General features: G+C 38.8%; 1 protein-coding gene across 1 annotated transcript in view; it reads left to right on the top strand.

The window, feature by feature from the left end:
* Positions 1-19,645, top strand: part of RXFP2 (relaxin family peptide receptor 2) — a gene marked incomplete at its 5' end in the record, with an annotated part of 57,609 nt that extends 37,964 nt beyond the window's left edge. The window contains 8 exons of the mRNA XM_059143994.1: positions 1,320-1,391; positions 4,684-4,755; positions 4,863-4,934; positions 7,030-7,101; positions 9,718-9,947; positions 10,569-10,979; positions 13,956-14,174; positions 18,414-19,645. Coding sequence (XP_058999977.1) covers positions 1,320-1,391; positions 4,684-4,755; positions 4,863-4,934; positions 7,030-7,101; positions 9,718-9,947; positions 10,569-10,979; positions 13,956-14,174; positions 18,414-18,673 — 1,408 coding nt within the window. The remainder of the gene's footprint in view (positions 1-1,319; positions 1,392-4,683; positions 4,756-4,862; positions 4,935-7,029; positions 7,102-9,717; positions 9,948-10,568; positions 10,980-13,955; positions 14,175-18,413) is intronic.
* Positions 19,646-19,867: the final 222 nt, after the last annotated feature.

Raw genomic sequence — 19,867 nt, 5'->3', positions numbered from 1 at the left:
CAGACTTATCGATTTTGATGGTAGGGCCCAGCCTTCAATGTAGCTGCCCAGCATTTAGGTCTCCAGCTGATCTCCTTCTTGCTGAGGGCAATCATTATTTCCGTGCATCCTCTCAGCTGAGCTGGCATCTAACACTGTGATCACCAAGGAAATGAGATAATGTGTGTGAAAACGGTTAGCTATACCACAGTTAGCTGTTACTGCCAGTGAGCAATTATCCCTTGATGTCTCTTCTTTCTCTCTAAAGAAAAAATAATAATTTTATTCTTAAGGGAAGAATATCTAATGTATTCTGATTTCCCAAAGATTCTGATTGGTGATTCTGATTGCTGATTATGTTTTTTGAAGTGGGGGCACTGTTACGCACGTGGATCGGCTATGGCACATTTGCACTGGTAAAAACACAAGAATTTCGCTTCGGATTGAATCATAGTTTCCACATGTAGTAAGCAGTTAGTAATGTTTGATGGTTGCACAGGTGGTTGGATAAGAAAAATTGGAGTTTAGTTTTTTGTAGTCGTCTAACCACTGTTTTTCAATGAACTAAGAGATGAGGTTATTGCCAGTCTATGTATTTATCAATCAGACCGCAGACTAGCATATTTAATGATTAAAGAAGGACTATCCCACTGAAGAGATGCAAAGAGTTGATTCCTTTTCTCATAGATAATGAGAGCATACCCTGGTAAACCAAACAAATTCCACTGACACCTTCTATTTTATAACTCCATGTAGCGTTTGAATCACGGCCACATTCATTATCTCATTTGTTAACACCTCTGTAAAGCAGCTAGTGGTAGACCCCCTCTTTTCACTGTATGTCTTGGAGAATTCCATTTCTAGACAAAGAAAATATAAAACCAGTCTCTTCCCCACCACCATCCAATTTAAAATACATTTGTGGCCCCAGAAACTGATATGGGGTTTGTTTAAGCTTTGTTCTTTCTGGCATTTTCCTAAGGAATGTGCCTTATACAAGAATCCTCTCAAAGTCTCCTCTAATTAATTAACAAATTTGACATCTGTGTGTGCATATTGTGAAATGAACATTTTCTGAATTAATCAGAATCCAAACAAAATGCAGCTTCATAGACTACACTCAGTCCCTCAAATTACCTACAGCAGCATTTCCTAGAGAGAACACATGGATATCTTTGGTGAGAAATTCTTGCCTTAAGTTCCATACCAGAACAAGCCTTACTTTGAGATTTCAAAGGAGGCCTTGTGGAATTACCCCCGGATCAGTGGCATCTCCCAATGAGAACTGGTTCTTACAGCAGACACAGACCAACAGTGCTGACTCTCACCATGTCTTACAGGTTTCTGCCTAGAAATCAAATTGATTTTGTTCCAGAGAAGACATTTTCTTCATTAAAAAATTTAGGAGAACTGTAAGTAGCATTGTCTACTAGGAAAATAGGATTGCTTCTTCCAAGATTATAAATTTAAGTGACGAGGGAGGCTGCTTTTTCACTAGTGGCAACCAAATCCTGAAGACTCCTGGATATTCAAAATCAATTAAGAAAATCAACATTATCCTAAAGTCAAAAGCAAATTAAAATCAAGTACTGGGCTTAATATGGATTTAGCCTACTCTAATTTCTCTCCCTGTTTTCTTGGGTGAGTGTGTGTGTGTGTGTGTGTGTGTGTGTGTGTTTTGAAGCAAATGAGTTTTCCAGAGCTCCTTAAACTCCAGGATCATTATCTCTAATGGCTGGAGTATAGTTAATTCTCAATAACTATACTTGCTTGCTAAATGAATGACTGACTGAAATCATATTAATCATGACCGAACAAAGGAACAAAGATGCTTATTATCCCTTGAGAAATTATGACTTGCAGAGCTGATGAAGCAAACACAAATGTCTAGAATGATCGGGCTTATTGAAAAATATTCAGAGAGCTCATGTAACTTTTTCTGCTCAAATAGGTTTTGTAGAGCTAAAACGTTTAAAAGCATCTATCTTGCTATTAATTTGTTGCTATCCCCATAACTGTGTATCACTAGAAGTTAAAACTAAGTCTGTTACATTACAAAGGGGCATGACTCGGGTACAGAACTCCTCCTGGTATGAAGCCTAAAAATGGAAATTAATTTCTTAATTAATCTCTCCCCCATTCTTTATATCTCACTTCAAAATCCAAGAAGTACTGTGGAAAATAGGAAGAGTAATTTGAAAACTAATTCATGAATAATTGACTCAAATGAATTTTTAAGTATCACAAACCAAATCCACCTATATTTACTAAGTACCTAGTATGTGCAAGACACTGCATTAGAACTAAAAATATTGTCATTTTATGGCAAAAAGTGAAAGGCAGCTCCCTCAGAATCGCTCACTCATTCTTCACAAGGGCACTCCTGATGAGACTTTAGAGGGTTAATAGGGATTTGGGATATAGGGTAGAGCAGGCAAGCAGCCCAGGACACACACGAGCATGTTACAAACATAAGGAAACAGTGGTATGGAGTCCACATTTTGAAAAATATTCTGATCCTCTTTTCATCCTATGCTTAGGCAGAGCCACACACGTTCCCACACCCCACCCCAAAAAAGAGCCTGATTAAGAGATATTAGCTTGTTTTTTAAAACATCACCAATCATCTATTCCAATCCACTGCTCATCAGTAAGTGAAAGCAAGAAATTCAGTTTACAGAACTAACTTGAACAAGACACTTTTACTTCCAGAATTTACAAAAATGTTAAACAATTTCACTATGCCTTCATGACAACAAACCCTGCTGGAGAGGAAAAGCACATTTAGGTGAGGCCACTAAAGTCCTTTCTTCCAAAAGGCTGCACTTCGTTTTTCAACCTAACACTAGCAGGGTGTTTTCTAGCCGCACAAGACATCATCATCTTGCTCTGTTGTGCTCTCTCTGACCCTTGCATACCTGTGGCTTCCCTTCTGCTCTAGACCCAGGTGTCCTGTCTTACCGGCAGCCCCAGATCAGAACTCCCAGCTGGCGGGACATCTACACTTGAATACCATGGTAGCACCTGAAAAGGAATCTGTTACAATGGATTCTTAGATGACCCTTCCCTCCCGCCAGTTTCTTTCCCTGAACTTCCTATCATAGCAGTATGGCATCCTTCCTGGCAGCCGGGCTTGAAGCCTCTTCCTTTCCCTCCAAACCTCCTTACATTTCATGTCCTATCAGATGGTAAGACCTGCCCCTGAGCCCCTTAAGCCCTCATCAGCTTTCATGGGGTCCAGGGCCAAAGCCCCCTGCCTGGTCTCCATTGTTTGATTCTCCGACTTTTCATGCTTCTGACAGAACCATCATCCCATAAACCAGAGCATAATATGCCGCTCTCCTGCTTCATATTCTCACTCTTTGTTGTCAGCTTTCAACATTAATGTTCAGAAGAATCACGAGGGATACTGGCTTTAAATCCATGTTACCAGGCTCCCTCCCAGAGATTCTGAGGTGATAGTTCTGGAGTAGACACCAGGAATGTGCCCTTTTTATAAGCATCCTCTTTGGTTCTGATGCCTGTACTAAGCTCTGGACTATCCAAGGAAGTTCTGCCTTGGAATGTATTCACGGCCCTTCTATTTTGTCTCCATGCTCATTTCCAGATTCATTTCCTCTGTATCTCGCTATGCTTTCCATCCTCCACCCATGCTGGACCATTTGCCAACTCCAGAAGTTGTCATTAAATCTCAAGTTTCTGTTTCACTGATCTTGCTTAATTCTCACCTAAAAAGCTGTTCTTTTTTTATACTAGCTATGAAAATCATAAAGCTTTGTTCAAACAGTTCCTGACTTTTAACTCCTTCCTCCATTTTTTTTTTTTTTTATCAGTATATCTATAATAGCACTTACTTCATTACTTCCTTGTTTTATAATCTAGTTGTTTATTCTAATTGTAAGGTTCTTTAGAAAGAGACGTGAGTCTTAGTTATTCATAACTTCCACATATTCATTAGCATTTCCAAAACATCAAAAATAGATAAGATCTTTTGCTTGAGTCTTAAGCAATTGCATGTCTGTTTCACCTTGGAACATCTTTCCTTCAGAAGGATATTTTGGACCCTTGAAGAGTCCTGATTCCTTCTGATATGAGCAAATCCTTTTCTACATTCTACAGAAGCAGTTCCCTATGATTCTTCATGGATTGGACAGTCCTAATATATTTCATTCTACATTTTTAATATCTTTTTAAAAATAGATTTAAAATGTGCAAACTTATTCATTTGAAAGTGTCTGGGCAGATAATATGTGGCCAATACTGTCTTATCTGGAATGCAGAATAAGTAGAAGACATAGGTCTTGGCTTCAGAAAGCTTGTAATACAGTTGGATAAACAAGATACTACATACTTGAAACAAAGAGGAGTCAAAGAAATAATGAATGATTGAAGTGTACAGAGAGTACCTGAAACAGAGAAAATTACCCAAAGTAGACACTGAAGCCAGGTTGGAATGTGTTGGAAAGAGACTGAGAGGAAATTCCAGACAGGAACTGGATGAGCAAAATGTCACATGTCTGAAAGTGATGGAAAACATATCCATTTGTCTGTCTCATACAGCCTTGTTTTGTAACAAGTTATCAGGTGGGTTAAATTAGATCATATTTTCTGTTACGTCAAATGGGATGATGATAATTGTAAGAAGTAATAACCCTGTCAATTATTTCCAATGTAACTGTGTTGGGTTTTCACTGTCATCAACAGGGACCTGTCTAGCAATATGATAATGGAGCTACCACCTCACATCTTTAAAGACCTGAAGCTTCTACAAAAACTGTGAGTTCTTTTTCCCACCATCATCAGATTTAAATGGCAATATCTTGAGCTTCCAAAATAATAACATCCTGATGCTTCTTTCCTCCCTCTTTCTGATGGTACAAAAGGAATCTGTCGTCCAATCCTCTTTTGTATCTCCACAAGAACCAGTTTGAAAGTCTTAAACAACTTCAGTCTCTGTAAGTGAAATATAATGACATGTTGATTATCATTTTAGTGGATGTACTTTACTCAGAACCACATTTATTTTTAAATGGGTGCTTTATACACAGAGAGCTTTTTACTTGAACATGTATCATCAGACAGTTGTAAATATCATTGTTATCATCAAGTATGTGCTGCATGACAACGAAAACCATCCAATATGTTTAAAGAACATTTCTTTGTTTGAAGTTACCTATACCAGATTTACATGGAAAAATCTCAACCTGCAATCCTCCCCAAAAATTAAATTTTCTGTAGTTTGGTTACTGAAAAACTGGTTAAAAAAAAAAAACAATTATGTAAGACTTGCTTGCTTTTTCTTTTCCCCTTTGCTACAACAGTTTCCTTGATATTGATCTATGGTGTATGCTTTCTATATTTCAAAAGTAAAGAAAAAAATTATCCCACCAATATGAATATTCAGGCACTTAATGTTGTTTAGTATTTTTAAATTTCAAATGTATTAGGTTTAAATACCATCAAGAACTCTGCCAGTTTTTCTTTGAACTTCCTCATTCCTTTCCCAGAAATAACCATTTTTGGTTCAAGTTTGTTGTTTGTTTTTACGCAGAGGACATACACGTTACGTGACCACAGCCTAAAGCTTTTGTTCATTTAATTCTAAAGACTAATCTTTAATATCACTTTTTCCTCTTGCTAAATAGTTTTCTTTTGGAAATTAATTTCAGATTTAGATTCCCTTTCAATATGTATAGGTGAGCATCCACTGATGAAAAAGACTTGGTTCCTGTTCTTAAGAAGCAAGAATACAAAAAAAAGAACAATGATATACATGTTATATGTGTGTGTTATATGTTATATACATGTTATTTGTTAAATATGTTATATATATATAGCATATTGTTTTTTCATATAAAATAGGCCTTAGGATGTGAACAAAATGATTTTTCACTTACTGCACACTGAATTCTAAAAGCTAAATTATCATGCTATCATAGCATGCCTTTCTAAAAATCAAATTAGAAACAATTTACCCAATACTTTTCTTTATTGTTTCATTTCTTTTTTTTTTTTAATTCATTTACACATTTACTTATCAAACATTTGCTGGTCACCAATTTATCCATACCACTGGCTTGGGCACCCAAGATATAGTAACCTCTGCCCCTTTGGAGACTAGTGGCTATTAATCAAATAATCACACAATCCATGTAGAGCGAAAACTGTGGTGAATCCAGGAGAAAGCCAGAGGGCAAAAGAAAGACGAGGGAAACAAATCCTTTAAAAATGACTCAAGAGTTTCCTACAGAAGAGGCCCTGGGACAATTCTGGAGTATAATTGCTCCACAAGGTTTCATTTCTGACTGCCAAAGAACAAGGCAGTTCTGTGAAGGACTCCATGGATAAAGGAAAACTCAGAACCATGTCAAGAAATCCTTATTCAGATCAGCCAAAAAAGAAACTGAGTGAGAATCAAACATCTTTCAAAATAAACCTTAAAAGTAAATGTTTCCGTTTTCTTAGACTTTCCTCTCTCCATCTGTTTCCTGAGAACATGGCAGACTCCCTTAATTCATGCCACCCTAAACAGTCTTCAAAGAATCTGTATTTGAAGAAGCTTCTGGATAAATGAGGAATATAGGGGTTCCCACTGGAGCCCTCCAGGATATCTCATAGGGTTGGAGGAAGGAAAGGCATTATGCTTCCATTCAAATCCAGGTTCTCACAAAACTTACTTCAGTGATTTTCTCAGGTTGGAAATACGAGTTCCTGTCTGAAAGCCTCTAAAACTCACATGGCATGGTCTATAAAATCAAACGAGGCAGCCAATTTCATGATCACACAAATCACCACTGCCATTTTTAAATCAAAGAAATGTATGAGAATGTTCTATTAGAATGTAATTCTGCATATGAAGTGACCAAATCAGCTCCAACTTACAGTAGTCATAAATAGAAATGGCGATCTTCTAGGATAGCTTACTGTAAAACTTTCATCCTAATTTGGACTGGTAATAAGACTTGGAATATGGTATCTAGCATATGACACACAATGCAATTATTAAAGTTCAGTCCTGAAAACATGAAACCTATTGTGCATATTTTCCAGAGACCTGGAAAGGATAGAGATTCCAAATATAAACACACGGATGTTTCAACCCATGACGAATCTTTCTCACATGTATGTATGTATGAAAGAATGGAGAAGTAAGCATGGCCAAGTATTGCCAATATTCTAGTATAAACTGTCTAATGTATCACTGCAATGTGTTTATATGCAAGAAAAGTTTTTTTATTGAGAACTTTTTAATTTTGTCACCTTTGGTCCCTGTTCAAATAGAGTTCAATATAATGATGTGCCGACACGAATGACACTTCTCTCTGGAAACACGCTGTTTATCCAATTGAGGCCCAATAAGAGATCAGGGTACCAGAATGCCACACATTACACAAGATGAAGTCCCTGGCTAAATGGTACTCAGGAGACCTGGAAACATTAATTCACCTCACATGAATGAGCAGTCGGCTGCTCTAAGATTTGAGCCCTTAGGAAGAAAGGTGCTATATAAATTCCAGGTGTTGTTACTGTTACTAAGTGCATTACAAAATGGAGGTAATTAATCTTTATAGTAGTTTTTGATGTCACTTTAATATATTTGGCTAAAGTACACTGTGTAAGTTGTGTTAATATATATGTTTATGACATGATTCATTTTTATCAACTGTGTAATCTATGTGTTCATGATTTCAAAAATTAACCCTTGTTATCCACAACAATAGGGAGGATTCGGTGTAAGATTACACGTTGGGTGCAGCAAGTGGATGAAATGGTTGGTGTGAAGGTGCTTTTTTGGGAGAACATTTTGTTTAAGTCTGCAGTAGGTGTGATTACTAAAAAACAAGTACTTAATGCATATCCACATGGTTTTTCATAATTTCTCTTTCTGTGGCACCAGTAGATACTTACTTAATGAGGCTATCATTTCACTGTTGGGGGTAGAATCTGAAGTCCTCTTAGAATAGAGAAATTCAACCTTTTCAGAACTTGATAGAGAAGGCGTCACTTAAAATATAAACCTTGGGTTGAGGTCAAGAAGGACCGAACAATTAACAGAAAATGTGTTAAGTTGGTTATTTCCCTACTAAGTGACCTAGTTATTCAACTTATTTGTCCATCATTTATTGAAATATGTCCCCACCTCATAATCCCCTGCCCTTCCACCTGCCAACCAGTGCCATGGTCACAGCAGGAGGAGAGAATGAATAGCCAAGAGACCCAAGGTGGGTCCATCTGAAGACAGGGGACATAATAGAAACTTAAAGGAACAAAGAGGTTAAGTCAAGTGTGTGCCAAAGACTCCAGGCAAGGAGAAGATAAAAAGGCAATTATATATCAAGTTCCTTTAATTGGATAGATGATTTCAGGAAGCTAGACTGTCAGCTGCTTGAGGGCAATGATTGCCCCCTATTTCTCTACCTGACAAGCCCAGCACTAAATTCTCCATATTTCACTTACTCACCTAGAAAGTATTTGTTGAGTACTTCCCATGTGTCAGGCACTGTTCTAGATCTGAGAACCCAGGACAAACAAGAGACAGAAGTGTCTGCCCATGGAGCTTCCATTTAGCTTTGGGAAACAGAAAGTGAACAAATAAATTGTGAAAAAACACTGTGAAGAAAAATATAGCAAGATGAAAGGACACAAAGAGGATACAGATGGTTCATGTCGAAGAGAGAAGTGATGTCTGAGCAGACCTGAATGCAGGGAGAGACCAGGTCTGGCAATGTCTAGGGAAAGAATCTTCCAGGCAGAGGGAACAGCAAAAGCACTGCAGTGTCAAGAGGGGGGTGAGCCTGGCTCCTTTGAGAATTGGAAGAAGGCCAATATGCCTGAATGGAATGAACAATGAAGGAAGGGAAGGTGAGGTGGGTCTGGGCAGCCAGTCAACCGCAGGGACCTTGAGTCCACGGCCAAGTAAAGCTAGTTCACGTTGCTAGTCTCAAAACTGAATGGGGAGATGGCAAAAAAAGGATTAGACGAAGAGAAATGAGCTACAAGAGATGGTATGAGAAAACAAAAATGGAATATGTTTTATGGGGGCGGTGGGGGAAGCCTAAACACACAGGTTTGGAGAATGGCAATAAGCCACATGAACTCCCAATTCAAACATTTCAAGCGTCCATACACCTAGATCCAACACAAACCTATATTTGCCTCTAGAAATTGTTTAAGCCCTATGAGGCCCTGGTATGAAATCTGCTTCTTCTCCTAGCTCCCGTGAGACTGAGTTTTCCTAGTCTCAGAGACCCTCCCTCCCTGCCAGTGTCAGGGAGAAAGAGGCTGGTTAAGTGAGTATACTTAAAACAAAGTACAAGACAGAGATGTTTTCAGTGAGCTGCTATAGGTCCTTTACATCCCAAACCCAAGTCCCTGAATGTTTGCTGTAGATCAGTGTAACAAAGACAATTTCCTTTTTATAACACCCTAGAGAATCATCCAATGTGATGAGGAAAATGGAGTCCTGGAGACTTCACATTCTCATGTCCCCACAATTCATCTCAGTCAAGACACGGAATTTCTGTGTCCTTAGGGTTCTTCATCTTCCCAAGAAGCACACTGCCTAGAGTAACGTCCTATTTAATGAGGAATTCTATAATTGCATAATCACTACTACACAAAAATAAACAGGCCTAGTGAAGTTGCATACCTGACAGAGCAGTAGCTCTGATACGGGATGGCAACTGTAGTTTCTCTGTCATTGCTGTAAAGTGACTCTTTTTTTCCCTTTGAATTTAGTTATTTCACAAACTTTCGATACTGCTCCTATGCTCCCCATGTCCGCATATGTATGCCCTTGACTGACGGCATTTCTTCATTTGAGGACCTCTTGGCTAACAATATCCTCAGAATATTTGTGTGGGTTATAGCTTTCATAACCTGCTTTGGAAATCTTTTTGTCATTGGCATGAGATCTTTCATTAAAGCTGAAAATACGACGCACGCTACGTCCATCAAAATCCTTTGTTGTAAGTATGTTTCCTATTTAAATGGATTTAGGATGTCTTCTGTGACCTGTGCACAAGATACATACTGGCCTTCAACAATGGCACTTAATATAAATTATCTGAGCTGTACAGCTTTTTCTCTAAGTATGAAGTTACTGTTCTCTTTGGCTCTCTGTTTCGATAGCATGAGTTTGCAGTGACCCAGCACCCACTATTTATCTTGGAAATGGGGTAACAGGGAGCCAATGAATCAATCAATGGACAGATTATGGAGGACAGGTTGTGGATTATAAACTAAACTCTGTTTAACGTTTGATGACGATAGCACCCATGTTCCTCAAGCCCAGAAAACATTCTCTTTATTAACTATGCAAGTACTATTTGTTTGCTGTTCAAAAACTAGCTTGCCCCACACAAATTACCACCTCCCCACACACACACACTCTGCCATTTTTTTTTTTTTAACTATAAATCAAAGACCTTAGAATTAGGAGAACTTTCCTGAAGTCCTTGTCCTTTAGAGACTGTTGTCAGTGTTTATATTAGTTCATTTAATACAAGAAGGAGGAGGAAGACCTAACTAAAAAACCAAAACAGAGACGCTGGAAACTACCAACAGACACTGTATTGGTTCTTTAACAGGTGCAGACTGCCTGATGGGTATTTATTTGTTCTTCATTGGCTTTTTTGATATAAAATACCGCGGGCAATATCAGAAGTATGCGCTGCTGTGGATGGAGAGTTTAGAATGCCGCCTCATGGGGTTCCTGGCCATGCTATCTACTGAAGTCTCCGTCCTGCTCCTGACATACTTGACTTTGGAGAAGTTCCTGGTCATTGTCTTTCCCTTCAGTAACATCCGTCCGGGAAAAGGGCAGACCTCAGTCATCCTCATTTGCATCTGGATTGTGGGATTTTTAATAGCTGTGATTCCATTTTGGAATGAAGATTATTTTGGAAACTTTTATGGAAAAAATGGCGTATGTTTCCCACTGTATTATGACCAAACGGAAGATATTGGAAGCAAAGGGTATTCTCTTGGAATTTTCCTAGGTAAATTATATTTCTCATTTTCTGAACCAACGTAATTCTGATGGAAATACCAGAAATTTTAGCAAAGGTGTGTTTGTCCACCTCAGAAAGTAAACAGTTTTACTCCAGACTGGGTCCTTTTTGAAAGAAAAGTTCTTACTAAGTATTGATAGTTTTTATTAAACGTTTAACTATAGAGATTTAGTAGGGGAAACAAAAGCATACTGTCAAGATCTCTGGATAGTCTTTTATTATCTGTAAGACCCTTTGATTCTCACACCGTGACTCTGAGCTTTAGTGCCTTGAACTGTGACCCCACCAAGTTATCTGAAATCATTTATTCTTACAATCTAGATATGACTTATAAGTAAATAATAATAATAAAATTCTGGAAACTCATTGGCAGGAGATTATTGGAATGGAAATACCAAGAATGTTTATTGTCTTTGGTAAATGCAGCTCTAAAGTCAACAATGTAAGAGTGCTGAATAAAACGGTTCACTTTTCAGTTTTCTTAATTCCCCCTAATTTTTAAAAGATCTTACTTCCTCTGTTTAAAAGAAAAAAATGAATGGGAAGTTTAGCTCTTTAAGGTTAGAAAAAAGCATTTGTTATTGCCTAATAGGTAACCCTCCTGCTTAAAGACAATTTCCATGTCATTTTTTAACTAGGGGAGTATTATCATTTTAATTCCCTTTTTCTCATCTTTTCTACTCCTCAAAGTGGTCAATAAGCTCTATCATCCTTTCTTTTGCATTGGATAATTTTTTCATCCAACTATGCCTCTGCCTTCTATTTCCTCTAGTCTGTACCTACTAGCACCTTCATGTAAAACCTCACTACCTCAACCCCCAAGGGCTTATAAATAAGGTTTATTACATTAGCCCTTACTTGTCATTCGGCCTTGGAGGCTTTCTCTCTCCTGGTAACCTGTTCCCTACCTGAATATCCAAAAGACTGTTTCCCCTTCCAAGACCTTCAGTGACTTCCTGCTACTCTCAAGGTCAATCCTCAATGAGTTTGCAGTGACCCAGCACCCACTGGGTCTAACCACCAGTCACAGCTCTTCATCTATTCCTTCTCTTCTTCTGAGAAATACACTTTCTTAGCACCACTTTAATAATACTCTTCACATACTACCTGTTCTATAGCTATTTTTTCATGGATATTGTAAGCTCTTCCTAGCATAGATGCACTTTGTAGATACACACACACACACACACTACATTATATTCACTCATTCATCAAGGATTTATTAAGCACCTGCTATAGGCCAGGCACTACTTGGGGCACTGGAGATACAACAGATCAGCCCTCACAGACCACCACTAGAAAGGGGAATAAAGAATAAACACATTCTTACATCACAGATTCACAAATGCTGTAAAAAAGGAGTACTGGATGTTCAAGGAGCCTCAAATCTAAGCACCAGGGGAAGTTTTCCAGTAGAAGTGAATTGAAATCCTTGGTCTCAAAGGATAAGGAGGTATTAGCTAAATGAAGTCTATTCCAGGAAAAAGACATAGTGGATGTAGAGGTCCATAACCAAGGAACAGGTTCAGATGAAGGGCCAAGGAGTTAGGTTTGGCTGGATCTTAAAGGTTGTGAGATAGGCTAAAATGGGTGTAGCACCTGTGATGTATTCCAGATAGACAATGAGATAGTAACTGTAACACACACACACACACATACACACACGTATCTCATCACCTATATACACTTGGTTTACCAATGAGAATAGGAGTCCTAGAGCCCTTTCTTCTCTTTAAAGAGTATAAGAATACACAGTTTTTAAACAAATTCATTATTTTAGAACAGAATTAGATTTAGAGAGAAGTTGCAAAGATAGTATAGTTTCCTTATGCCCCTCGCCCAGTATCTTCTGTTGCTAACCTCTCACATCCCTATGTTGCTTTCAGAACACACACTTTTGGTCTGTTCACATCTGTTTTCATAATATGCATCAGGGGTCATCTTAACAGTCATTTTCTATTGTTCCTAACTGAAGTTTCTGACAAGAGGCCCAACATAAACCAATTTTATAAAATTCTATTTTATGGCTTTATTATGAGATTCTGTGGAATGTGAAATATTTTAGATAAAAACAATAGAACACTGGGAATTTATAGGACTTTCCTTTAGACTTCACCTGTCTTACATAGTCTAGATTCAGAAGAACATTTTTTTAAACAACTTTGAAATTGTGTGCATATTTTATGTGCATAGTGAGGAATAAGATCATTACTCTTAGGAATTTTATTATAGAAAAAATATAACAAAGTGACTGAGAAGTCAACACTCTGAGATAGTGATGTTCAGTGAGAATCGTCCAAACATATTTGACCCTGAAAAAATTCATAGTTGAATTTATTATTTTTTCTTATACATATATTTTTTCTAAAACAAGTCTAAAGGGTTCTGAATCTTAGCTTAAATTATTATAAGGTATCTGAAAAAATGGATTTTTGTTCTATATATTATTTTTACTTAGGACCAAAAAAAACCATGAGAAGTAGTGTTTCTGTGGCTATTATCTTCTTGATATTCCAAGGTTATCTTGTTCATACTTATAAAATAAAGAAACGGAATCATATTTATTCTTTGAGGTGTACATATGATTACAGTAATCCTTTAAGATTTGAATCTGCAGAGAGCAAAAAATGAAAATAGCTTTTTTCTGACTTTAAAAAAGCTAAAATTTGCCTCATGATACACACCTAGATCTGAATTTCAGAGATCTGTAACTGAATTTCAGAGATCTGTAACTCTTCATAAAAGTTTTGTGTATTTCCAATATCTTTTTGATTTGGCAAACGCAATTCCACTAGCTTATAGTCTTAGATTCAAGGTTTTCAGCTGATTACAACTGGGCTTATACAAAAGAATGTTTCTTGGAACTACAGCGTAAGAAGAGGCACCATAATGAACATCTATGTAACACAGTATTTTACTGTTGATTTATACCTGAGATGTTAAGAGCTGTGCTTTTTCCAACAGGTGTGAACTTGCTGGCTTTTCTCATCATTGTGTTTTCCTATACTATTATGTTCTGTTCCATTAAAAAAACTGCCTTGCAGACTTCAGAAGTGAGGAATCACATTGGAAGAGAGGTGGCTGTTGCAAATCGTTTCTTTTTTATAGTGTTCTCTGATGCCATCTGCTGGATTCCTGTATTTGTAATTAAAATTCTCTCCCTCTTCCGGGTGGAAATACCAGGTCAGTCCCTTCTATTATTCCCAAGTACATTGTGCCATCTTACATTCCCTGACGAGGTCAGAATACAGTGCTTGACGTATAGTAAATTCTCTGTAAACAACTACAACTTTGGTGCAAACAGCTATTATTTTTCTCAACATTTTATAATCTAAGATAGAAACTGGCTAGTGGTATAACCCAGACAAGAACGATGAGAAAACAGGAGCTAGGAAAAATAACTAACTCAATTCCCTAGATAGTGATTCTTAATCAAGAGTTAACATACAAAATCAAAATACACATGCCCAGGTTCCTCCCTGGGCTTCTAGATTTAATCTATAGGGGCAAAGAGCTGTACCCTGGGATTTTGGAAAAGTTCCCCTCGTGCTTCTGAGACACACACCCCTGGTTGAGATCTGCAGGTCTACTTCATGGTCCTTACCCTGTGGTTGTCACACAAGCTGCAGAATGTCAGATGTTCTGTTCAAGTGCTTCATCCAGAGGGCCAGGTTTCCCACCCACATGCCTACTTCAACTAGAGGAAAAAATCTTTCATGAGTTAGGATTTCATCTGAACCCCTTTCTAGGATCTAGAAATCACAGCTATGGAGAGCCCCCCACCCTGGGGCTTTGGCCTAACTTTGTGAAATAGATTGGGTCTTTTTCATCCTGGCACCCCAGTGTTACACATGGTTTGGCACTTCAGAAGCACTTACAAAAGTATGATGAATGTACAAGTAACCAACAGCTGGAACAGTTTATGTCCCTCCAGCTTGTGCAGAGTCATGGGAGGCCTTGTCATTGTCTCACTGCAAAATGACACAACATCCACAACTCCCCCTTCACCTGTCGTCCATTTAGCCTGACCGCAAGGCAGAGGCATCCCTGAAGCCATGTAAGGTGTGAATGTGCAGGTCAAGAGAGCAATCGGGGATGACTACTTGGGAACCTCCACTGGGCAGGGAGAGCAGAGGACACAAGAATGTGTGTGCCATTACTTAGGGGTAGGGGAGAGCCTAGAGGCTGGGAGGAGCAGAGTTCATTAAGACGAGAGCTGAATTGTCCAGTCTGAATTGTCTGGTCTACTACAGCTTCCTGGGCATCTCAATGTTTATATCCTTACATTCCAAATTTAACAGGACTAAAATGGCCTTTGGCCTCCATTGCTCATAGAATAAAGTCCAAATGCTGGGATCAGCTTGAGAAATGTTACCTCCCACTCTGCCCTCGGGTATTCTGTGATCCAGAACCCATCAGAATTATTGGGATTCTTTTCTTCGGCACCTTTTTAATGCCTTGCCTTTGCTGAAGTTGTTCTCTCCAACTGTGTTGTATCTTCAATCTGTAAGACTTAAGCTTACTAAATAGCCCTTCTCATCCTTCAAAATTCAACCCAAATATTCACTCACCCATGGTGCCATTCCATACCTCTCTCCAACCCACTCCCATCCAACTCAATTGCTTAAATGTCTGTAACATTTTGTTCATACTTTACTTATTAGCCTCATCTGAACCACTTCTTACCAGTGTTATTTTTTAATATGTTCATTGCTCCCCTCAGTTTATAAGCTTCAGAATATTAGGGACCATGTCTCATTCATCTTTCCACAGTGTTTTTCACATAGTGTTATTTAATACATGCATGTTCAACAAAAGATGCTGCGCTGGTCCAAGAATGATGGAACAGGGTGGGAGGATGATCTCATCAACGTCCCCAGCTTCTCTTTCCATGTTTCTGATGTCCTTCCCCACCTCGGGCACTTGATTTTCTTGGGTGTGGGAGGAGGCAGCCTTGTGTGGTGGAAGACGGACCAAGCGAGGCAGGAGTCCTAGGTTTCTGTCCTAACCCCGCCACTGAGCAGCTGAGGAAATGTAGGGAGGTCACCTCACCGCACTGAGAAGATTTTCATAAGGCCTCTCGAATGCCTTCCAGTTTTCTTATCCTGTGAGTCTGTCAGCTCCTTGAGGACCTTCTCTCTGTATTACTCGGCTCGGGCTGCCGTAACACAGTAACACGACCTGGGTGGCTGAAGCAACAGAATTTATTTTTCACAGTCCTGGAGGGCTGGAATTCCAGAATAAAGTGTCAACAGATTTCTGCTGTGGCCTCTCTCCTTGGCTGGCAGATGGCCACCTTCTCACTGTGTCCTCACATGGTTTTTCCTCTGTGCGTGTTCCCATTGTATCTCTCATATAGGAAAGTTTCCCTCTTCTTACAAGCACACCTGTCAAATTGGACTAAGGCCCACCCCAATGTCCTTATTTTAGCATAATGACATCTTTAAAGGGCTGTCACATATAGTCACATTCTGAGATCCTGGGGGTTAGGACTTCAATGTATGAATTTGGGGTGGGGGACAAAATTCATCCCATAACACTGTCTGATTTAAAATCAGGAGATGTCTGGTGATCCAGGGTACCAGAGAGCTACAGGAGTAGTCATTGTCCTTGAAAGCTTATGACATTTCAGATCATGATGGGAAACTGGAATAGGAAAAAAAGTGTCTTATGAAATCCTTAATGGGCCATACATCAGTCTTTCTCTATGTTTGTAGCAGAGTACTTTGAGGTTTGTCTTGAATACATCAGTGGACCTAGGAGAGTAGCCCTGATCATTTTTTACTAAGCCCCTTCTTGTTTGCCTGACTTCCCATGTGTTGTAGGAAATGCTGTACTCACTGAACTAAACCCATCTTGTGCCCACCCTCCAAGAACTCTGGGGTGTGCTCCACCATGGCATGTCACTGATAGTATGTGTGATCAGCCTGAAAGATAAGGCAGCATTAGCGCTCCTTTCTCAGAACTCACCTGCTGACCTTATAAAGTGAGTTACCCTGAGACTGAATGGGAAGTCTCATTCCTGGTCACAATTTCATTTGGGGATGTAACAGACAAAAAGCAACTTAATTTGTTCTGTTTTGATTTGTTGTTTTTTTTTTTCAATCATGCACTGTCCATATTGTCTAATTGAAAAAAAAATAAATACAAGTGATATAGTAATATGAAACTTTAATAAATCTAAGATATGCTAAATATAGATATTTTTCTTCCATATTCTTTCCAGTTCAAAAAAATAAATAAGGACAAGAAAGAGAAGATGGGATAGGAAAAGAGGAAGGCAAACAGGAAAAAGGAGAAGGGAGAGATAGCAGGAGAGGAGGAAAGGCCAGATACGCAGTCAGGAAGAATAGAAAAGAAAGAGAAGAACAGAAAAGATGGAAGGAACAAAACAAGGCAAAGAAGAACAAGTAATGGTGTTTAAAGGATAAGAAAATTGTGAGGGTGGCTAGGAAAGAGAAGGTGACAAAGGGAGTGGGACAGGGAACATATCCCTGGTCTTAGGATTCAGCTCTTCATCTGAGCTGGGAGTTCCTTGCATCTTTGGAGACGTGGAAAGAGGCAGCATAGTGTGGTGGGGTCAGAGGATCACAGGTATTAGTGCTGAAGAGGGACGTCAGCAGAGCCGCCGACTCTGACCCAGCCCCCTGACTTCGATCAAGTAAGTTATCATCAGCCCCTTCCACAGATAGGGTAGTTGAGGTCCAGGGAGCTTAGGTAATTTGCCCATAGTCCCGTAGCTAAGTGTCTGGCCCTAAGAGCAGGCTGTGCATAAAGGAGAAAACACACTTCATCCTAACCAAGTGCATGATGTATTTGGAAAGGACACTACCATCACAAATTTCTCCTCACAAAGGACTTTTTGTGGCATCTTTCCCTTAATATTCTAACTAGTATCTGTAATGCTTCACAAGATAAGATTGATTAAGTTGGAAGATGTATTCTTGTTTGCTCTTCACAACTTCAGCCTCCACTCTGGAAAGGATGGTTGGAATAGGGGGTGGGCAATAAGGCTTTCAAGAGTGGAGTTAAGACCCAGGTCAGATATGACCCTGGACCAGATGTTTTCTCAACACTGACATATTGATTAAGAAGTATTTCCTCATTTTCTTACTTTTCTATCAAGAAAACAAGAAAAATAAATTACATATCAACTTACATCTATGAAGTGTATTTTACATACCTCCTCTCATTTGACCTTACAACAAACTACCAAATAGTTACTGAAATTCAGAATGGTAGGACGTTGGATTCATAGTTCCTATGCTCCTCCAACAGACAGATTTTCAATAAGGTGAAAGAAAACTTGAGTGAACTGGGTAGCCCTCCCCAAATAGCACTGACCACAAAATGTTATATGTTATTTGTGTTGTTTAACACTTCCACTTCATGAAATTTTCCATACTTCATTTCCCTCTCCAGGCACAATCATCTCTTGGATAGTCATTTTTTTCCTTCCAGTAAACAGTGCCTTGAATCCAATCCTCTACACTCTCACAACCAGCTTTTTCAAGGACAAGTTGAAACAGCTGCTGCACAAACATCGAAGGAAATCAATTTTCAAAACCAAAAAAAAGAGTCTCTCTACATCCATTGTGTGGACAGATGATTCCTCTTCACTTAAACTTGGGGTTTTGAACAAAATAACCCTTGGGGATGGTACAGTGAAACCAATTTCCTAGTAATGGTTTCAGATCCTTGGACTTTTAGTGGACTACCTTTAAGAAAAGTACAGTGTTTGGAAGATGACGTCTGCAATGCTTTCCATCACCACCAACACCAAACCTTTCTACACAGAGAGCACAGCAGAATGACTTCTGGCCTGCACCACATTCCAGGGGAAGCTGTACTATTTATCAACAGTGCCGAGAACTATACGTATGGGTTCTTCTCACCCTTATGTTCCTGACATGCATGAGTGAATCCGTGTATAGTAGGCTGATGTGCAGTTGATCTACAGCTAGTCAACATGACCAATCTACCAGTGAACACCCACATGTTGGCACTGCATAGTCTGCTTATAAGTTGGGCTGCACTGTCTACAAAATAAAAACATTCAGGACATCTAATTCCAGTGTAGCCATAATAACATAATCTTAGCATCTCTTCCCTTGTTTTTTCAATGTTAAATGAAATCATCAGCATTCTGCTATACTGATGGAAAAAGATTTCTGAAATGTTTACCTGCCTCAAGCCTGGCCCTCCAGAGGCCAAAGGAGTAGAAACTTTGAAAGAAGATTTTCACACAAAGCTATCGCATCCAGTGGAGAAGCAGAAAGACACACTGACTAAACCTAGTACCGTTTGCCTTCTTGGATATTATTTAATGTCGATAGAGCTGAGATCTCAAATAAGATATCTTTCTTCAGTTTTCCCAAGACAGTTCAGGGCACCTGAACTGTCAATGCTATATTTTAGTAACTTTCAGGTCTAATTTCCGTACAGCGGTATCCCTATTGCCTGTTCTGCCTTCACAGAACCTATTGATGAGCGATATTAAAGGGGATTTAAGAACAGTGGTTTGATTGGGACCATTTGCATACTCAGAGAAATTCCCATTCTTTTTAACAAAAAGGCCAGTGAGTTTAGATTTGATTTTTGAGGATGAAAAGTAATGGTAAAGACCTGGACATGTTGTTATCATGAAAGTTTATATGTGGAAAAAAATCGGGTAAATAAAGTTATATTTTGCATTTGTCCACATATTATTTTATGTTTATGTTAAAGCAAAGTCTACAGATAGTGTTTATTAGCTGTTACCATGTTTCTCCTGACAGAGACTATAGCTAGGAAACACAACACCTTAATTAACAAGACATATCTTAAATTTTTCTCTTCCCCCTTTTTCCAAAGCATGAGGGAATAACTGAATGTCT

Source organism: Mustela lutreola, chromosome 13 (genome assembly GCF_030435805.1).
Source record: "Mustela lutreola isolate mMusLut2 chromosome 13, mMusLut2.pri, whole genome shotgun sequence".
NCBI classification, from domain to species: domain Eukaryota; kingdom Metazoa; phylum Chordata; class Mammalia; order Carnivora; family Mustelidae; genus Mustela; species Mustela lutreola.
This window is presented reverse-complemented; position numbering and strand designations above follow the sequence as displayed.